The sequence below is a fragment of the Quercus lobata genome, chromosome 5, assembly GCF_001633185.2.
Source record: "Quercus lobata isolate SW786 chromosome 5, ValleyOak3.0 Primary Assembly, whole genome shotgun sequence".
Taxonomy (NCBI): domain Eukaryota; kingdom Viridiplantae; phylum Streptophyta; class Magnoliopsida; order Fagales; family Fagaceae; genus Quercus; species Quercus lobata.
Window position 1 is genome coordinate 53,021,177 of NC_044908.1, and position 7,358 is coordinate 53,028,534.

The following is a 7,358-nucleotide window of genomic DNA, read 5'->3' on the forward strand; positions in this document are numbered from 1 at the left end:
TTTGGTTTTAACTAGACTATTCATTTGTTTTGATAACAAACAAAAACAAAAACAAAACAAAAAACAGAAAAACAACCATACTACTATGTATCTACACAATAAATTTCAAAACAATATGAATCATTTGGCTCATAACCACCACGCGATCATGTTAAGTGGGAACATTAGTTTGGTTTTGTCATTTCACCTTGTCCATTTTTTTGAAAATTTTTCGTTAGGACTTGTTAGGGCACATCAGATTTATATTCATTTTTGATTGATAGTTGAGGGATGTGAGATTTGAATTCTCTCTCATTTTGAAAATAGAAGAGATTTTTACTTTGTTGGTTGGGCCTAAAAATATTTTTAAAATGGAACTCCCCCAACGCATGGATTTGGATGGTAATTTCAATTTTCAACTGCCAATCCAAAGTCTTCTGGCCATACTGACTTAGTAATTAATTTTCCTATTTAGCCAAGGATTTGATCCTAATGGTCAACCTTTAGCACAGATCAATTAACTAAAAGGAAAATACGGTGGAAAAGTATTACTACACATTAATATTGTAAACACACCATACGTACGCACCATTTTTTTTAATAAAAAATGTAAGCACTAAAAATCCACATTTTCTAAGAATATCCATATTTTATACATATGCCGAAATTTTTTAGGGGAGCCAACTATGGTCCAAAGAATTACTTGAAAATTTGTCAAACATTCCTAAATTTAGCTTAGTCCTCTCTGGTGTCGAGGATAAAATCTAGAACCATAACTTTTTATGCCACAATTTTGATGTGAAAGATTATGAATGGTAGATAAAATTTATGGTTTCATATGAAAATGATAAACAATTAATCACAATCTTCTATATAGGATAGTTGTGAAAATAGACTGTGATCTTAAAATAACTGGATTTCAAAGTCTAAAAGTATGTAAGGATGACACAGTTGGCAACTTACAAAGCAAAGCACCGCCCCCCACATGTATTCTCGTAATTCTAACCCCTTTTCCTAACGCTCAAGTCATCTTAATTCCTTCGTTCTACATCTTAAATCAAAGTTTCTCCTCTAAGAAAACACAGCCTACACATAGCAATTATGCTGTAGAGAACCCTTCATACGAAACGAGATACAGCTTATGCTGGCTTTAGCAACATGCCATGATTGGTTTGGCTAATCCTTTATCGGTTCTTCCTCTTCTACTAGAGGATGATTTTCTTTTCATTTTTGTTCTGCAACATACACTGTCAGTAAGTTTCCATGACAAAGCCTATAACTTGGTAGCTATAATTACTATATAATATGAGGTATTATTAAAATCAACATTTCAGACGGAGAGATAAAATGGAGCCATATATAATATTCTATACCTTTCAAAATTGTACTAAACATAGCTTTTAAATTTGCAAAACGTTGCGTATGCTGCTATGTGACGGTCATAGAAAGTGGTGGATAAAATTGAGGAAATCTCTGGTGGCCTCTTGATTATTCATTACGTTTTAACTTGGGAAATATTTGCTTTTTATTTTTTTAATTTTTTTCCTAGTAAGTGGGAAATATTTGTCAAACCTTATATTCAAATGTGGCAAATTTATAAAGAAGTGGACAAGAATGTACATGCTTCCGAGTTACCGACACTACCAAAGTGGTTTAAATAGTCACTTCCCTCTTCATTGAACACTCAATATCGTAACTACTCAATTGTTTATGAAAGACCATTGAACTATTACCACATTTCATGAGATGAAGAACATGGTCAACTTGAGTAAGAGTCACACCTCTGAATGACATTACCACTACGAAACCTTGGCATATATTTTGATTAAAGTGTATGCAAGTCACTAGTTTAATTATCATGTATCAAAACACCTTTATCCAAAAGCATCCAATTGGGGAAGGCTATAACATATACAGGCACATTTGCCTATACATTGCATGGCTTAGTATATAACTCAAGTAAAAAAAAAACATAACTAAAGGCTAGCTGGTCCTCGCCTTATGAAACAAAACCATGCAATGCGGTCTCAAAAGTCACTAAAATGTTCTCTCCTTGATACCCCAACCCCATGCATTAGCTAAAGTCACCAAATTGCCAGCTAGATAATTCCTCTGTACGCAGTTGTTATATGTACAATTCAAGCATCCCACAACTCTTTCTAATTCCTAGCTAGTTCATCCTTTGACCATTACCTATATAAAGTCCTCTTATCAATATTATCCAACTATCAAATTGAAACTCTCTCTTTATAATTACCTACATGATCGTGTAATTCTTCACCCCCTTCCTCTCTCTCTCTCTCAAGATGGCAACATACACTTGTCATAGAATTTCAGTGATGTTCTTGCTCTTGTTCATTATGAGTTCCATCATGGTTGCTTATGCTGGTACCTTTTATGAAGAATTTAACATAACATGGGGTGAACAACATGCTACAATACTCGATAACGGAAAGCTCCTCACTCTTAATCTTGACCAGATTTGTGGCTCCGGCTTCCAATCCAAAAGATCATATCTATTTGGAAGGATCGATATGCAGCTAAAGCTTGTCTCCGGCGACTCAGCTGGCACTGTCACGGCTTACTATGTAAATTCTAGTACTATTTTTAACATATATAACATGCTTCCAATACAGTAAAAAAAAGTGTTACCAAAACTTAACATATATACCTATTAAGGCTTTTCCCTCAGCATATAAGAGAAACATAGAATTTTGCATTAACCTTATAGTACTATTACTATAGTTTATTATCCAATGATTATATTCTTTGTTTGTTACAGTTATCCTCAGAGGGACCAAACCACGACGAGATTGATTTTGAGTTCTTGGGAAACCTGAGTGTAGATCCCTATATTCTCCATACAAACGTGTTCACGCAAGGTAAAGGAGATAGAGAGCAACAATTCTACCTCTGGTTTGACCCAACAAAAGATTTCCACACCTATTCCATTGTTTGGAATCCACGATGCATCATGTAAGATAACGTATAGCTTACCTCAAGTATTCCATCTCAATTTCATGGTATTTTTGACACCTCAAAATATGAATTTTTTTACTTGCATCAAGCCAGGGCAGTCAAAGAATCACCCTGACTTTCAAAAAAAATGTATACATACACTTGCCAAAAAAATATTATATGCTAAATTAGCTTATTGTGACTACCCTAATAAAAATTTTGAAAACCCTGATTTAAGAATTATAAAAATTTGAGTTCAACAAAAATAAGAGTAATGTTACAACATTTTTACAATAATTTCATAACAAATCTAATGTGGTAAGTTTTTATTGATTCTAATTTGGGCCAAATACTAATATTATTTTTTTATCCACCAATAACAACTTTTTGCATAAAATTAATTGTAAAAATGTTGTGAACATAACATTACTCCAAAATTTATTCTACTCCCAAACATAATTCTTAATCCTTTTTTTTTTTTTAAAGCTTAAATATAACAACAATAAATATTAGCCCAAATAACAACAAACATAAACCAAACAAAAACAATACAAGACCAAAAAACAACAAATGAAAAAATTATTCAACAAAAAACCTATTATAAAACAAAAGGATAAAATTTGTAACTTGTTCAACCTACTTGATAAAAATAATTTCAATTTCAATTTTCCTTAAAAACTGATGCTAAGAAAAATATTGTGATAATTTAAATTTCTTAGTAACCATCCTAAATAAAATTCCTAAAACCGCCACTATATCAAGTAGCCTTGCAATAATCGAATTATAAGACGTAAAGTATAAATTTCCGTATACACAAATTTATGTCTATGAATATTATTATTATAGTCACAAAAAGATCTTGTCTTAGCTAACGTAAAAATAGAATTTGACAAAAATATTATTTTCGTCCTTAAAATGTATGTAGTACATGTTTCATTTCATCCCTCAATTTTAAAAGCTTTTATTTCCATTCCTTAAAATATAAAATGTCACTCATTAGGTCATTTCATCCACTTTGTTAAATTTTTTTTTTTTTTTTTTAATTTTGTAATATTTTGAGGATGAAAACTAGAAACTATACTATATTTTAAGGACAAAACGAAAAAATTTAGGTTCTATTTTTTTTTCTTCAAATGTAATTTAGATTTTATTTTTGTCCTTGAAAGTTAATTGAAATAGATGAAAGTTAGGGGGACAAAAATTTCCCGTTTTAATTTTGAGTAGTGCTGTTAGTACAACAATTTCACTAAAAAGTCTAGGTGGCAAGTCATTACTGTGTCTTATTTGAGTCCACTATTGCAACATTTTTTTACATACTATTAATAGTTTGTTACCTAGGTTTTGTTATGTCAATGTTGTGTTTGTAGCTTTATTCTAATTTCCAAGTTTAGGGGGTAGGAAAAAATTCTACACTTTAGGGACCAAAATAGAAAATGAATTATACTTTAGTGAAAAAAAATTATCTTAGCCCAATATATTTTACCTAATATTTGAATATTACACCACCATTTTGGGGATTCTTAGTGAAATTTTGGGTGACATTTATCAATTATAACTTGTTAACTTATTTCTCTTTGTAGTTTATTAGTGGATAACATCCCCATAAGAGTATTCGAAAACCAAGAATCCATTGGGATTCCCTTTCCAAAGAGCCAGCCCATGAAGCTTTACTCTAGCCTTTGGAACGCAGACCAATGGGCAACGAGAGGTGGGCTCGTGAAAACAGATTGGTCCAAGGCTCCTTTCACTGCCTACTATCGAAACTTCAATGCCAATAATGCCTGTGTGTGGTCTGGGGACTCATCTTCTTGCTCTTCATTGTCTACCAATGCTATGACTAATAGAGCTAATTGGCAAACTCAAGGACTCGATGCAAATGGGAGAAGAAGACTCAGATGGGTGCAAAAGTATTACATGATTTACAACTATTGTACCGATTTTAAGCGATTTCCCGAGGGTCAGCCTAGGGAGTGCCCGCACTCTAGGTTCCTTTAGGAACGAAATAATCTGTGTGAATTTGTAAGATATATTTTGGTGTAATATTCATTTGAGGATTATTAGTGTCAAATAAACACCTTTTTTTTTTTTTTTTTTTTTTTGTTTGGTTACAATTCAAATTTGTTATTGCTGGCTACATTTTGTTCAGTATAAAAGATGTAATATGCCATCAATATAGGTGAATATGATATAGCTAATTCTGAAGGGGGCTTACTTACAATGTCTTGTTGAAATTGCCACATTCACATCCCAATTACTAATTTGTTTGAATTGTAATTCGAGTGACCTATATGAATATGTATTATAAATTGTTTTGGTTTCTATACCATATATCTATAGAATATCTAAAAACTAAAGTATAACATTTATTGTTTTTACGCTCCTGTTAAACCATATTAGCATAGGATTTTATTCCATTCTACTCATTTCAGTCTACTACGGTCTAGTTTGGTCCATTCAGTCCACTTAGATTCATTTTGGTCTAGTTTGGTCCATTTTGGTCCAATTCTATCCACTTCAGTTCATTCATTGACAATTACGTCATCTTCTTAGCGTAATGTTGGTAGGTTGTTAAAAAAATTACATTTTTCTCATGTTATTAAAGTCTTATTTTTTAATATATATATATATATATGTATATATATATATATATATATAAGTGATGAATTTACTAATATTTGCTTTCTCTTTAGACCATTGAAAATATAGAGAGAATGAACCATTTGTAAGGACTAAGGAATGCTAGATAGCAGAAACAAAATCCAACCTCACGTTATATTGTTTACAAAATATATTACCTTATATAATAATTGAATATAAAATGCATTATGTTTTCTTAAAAAAATTAAAAATTAAAAAACGTACAAATTTTAAAACACTTTCAAATAACAAATATAAATAGCTTAATTTAAAAAACCTAATATTGCATCAACTATATTTTGTTAGAAAATAATTATATCATTTTAAAAATGGTTTAAAACTAATACTTATAAGTCTTATCTACAATTTTTATTTTTTACTTAACAAAAAAAAAAAGGTCAAATTTTTCCGCATATCACTGTACGTTCTCCTACCTTTTTTTTTTTTTTTTTTTTTTTTTTTTTTTTTTTTTTTTGAGAATCTACTAGTTCTATGTTTAATAGCTAAATGTTGGAGGAAATATGCCAATATGGTCCATTACACTCCCCTAGAAAAAGAGCCTCTTTCCACATGTTAAAATTAAAAGTCACACAAAACAGTTTTTTGTTACATATTGGCAGTGGCAGTGATACTGTAGTGGTCCATGGGCCTATAAGGCATAAATAAGCACGTTAAGTGGGCCTAGTCCAAAATAAATTTATACTCGTCAATGCACGTAAACAATTCCTTAAGTTTTATCCATCACTCCATAATTTTTCTTTTTTTCTTTTTTTCTTTTTTTGGCGTACGTCGTAATTTTCCTTTCAATTTTTTGAATGTCTAGATTTCATAAAATGGGGTCCATAAATCTTTTTTTTGCGAGAGGGTCCGTAAATCTTACTTTATTATTTTTAGTTTGATAAAAAAAAAAAAATTCAGAAATGATCAACTTATTCTAAATTTGACCCATTTTCTTTTAAAATTGGAGTAAATATATTCCCATTAAAAAAAAAAAATTTCCCACACTAGACAAATTTTTAAATTTAATTCCGTTCATCACCTACGCATTGCCCCTAAAGTTAGTTCAAAAATTGAAATTTTAAATTCATATTCCCACTAAACATTTTATTTCTTATTTTCTTTCAAAATTTCTGAAAATTTTTTTATTCATAAATATTTTGGAATAAGGATGACTTCCTATCTCAATAACAACACCTCCAAGACTTGATATTTTTCAATACTCGAGTGAAATCGTTATAGCAAGTATATTCATATTAGGTGGTGTTAGTGTATAGCTTAGACTAGTTTAAGCCCATTGGGCTTAGCCCAGTATACTATACTTGTAGTTTACTCCTTTTACTTGTACTGCATACATACCTAGCCTACATAAGGCTCTCTATTGTACATTATTTTACACACATTAATATATAGACTATTAAGTCTTTCTCTTACACTTTATATTGTTAACATGATATCAGAGCCATTCCTCTGACTTTCTGGTTCCTGTGGACATCTTCGGCATTCTTCCACTGCCCTTGCCTTCATCCAGTAGTCACTGTCAGAAGCGAGTCACCGCTGTCACGCCCACAGTCCCAACTCTCGGATCTCATCGTTCTGCTCATCCAACTGTCAAAGCAAAGGCATTGAGTGACAGAACAGACAATCCCGAGCAAAACCCAACCGAGAACGGCCAGAAAGCACCTCACACGCGCCCCCACGCACTGGCTAAAGTTTCTGCCTCACGAGCACGTGCTGCCACGCGCGGCTTGTATCCCTCACGCGCCTCACACGCCAAGACACACAGC

General features: G+C 31.8%; 1 protein-coding gene across 1 annotated transcript; it reads left to right on the forward strand.

Annotated features, from left to right (window-relative positions):
* Window positions 1-2,285: 2,285 nt before the first annotated feature.
* On the forward strand, window positions 2,286-4,932 carry LOC115992695 (xyloglucan endotransglucosylase/hydrolase 2-like). Its single transcript, XM_031116921.1, has 3 exons — window positions 2,286-2,567; window positions 2,762-2,955; window positions 4,518-4,932. The coding sequence occupies exons 1-3, from the start codon at window positions 2,286-2,288 to the stop codon at window positions 4,930-4,932; spliced, it is 891 nt and encodes a 296-aa protein (XP_030972781.1).
* Window positions 4,933-7,358: the final 2,426 nt, after the last annotated feature.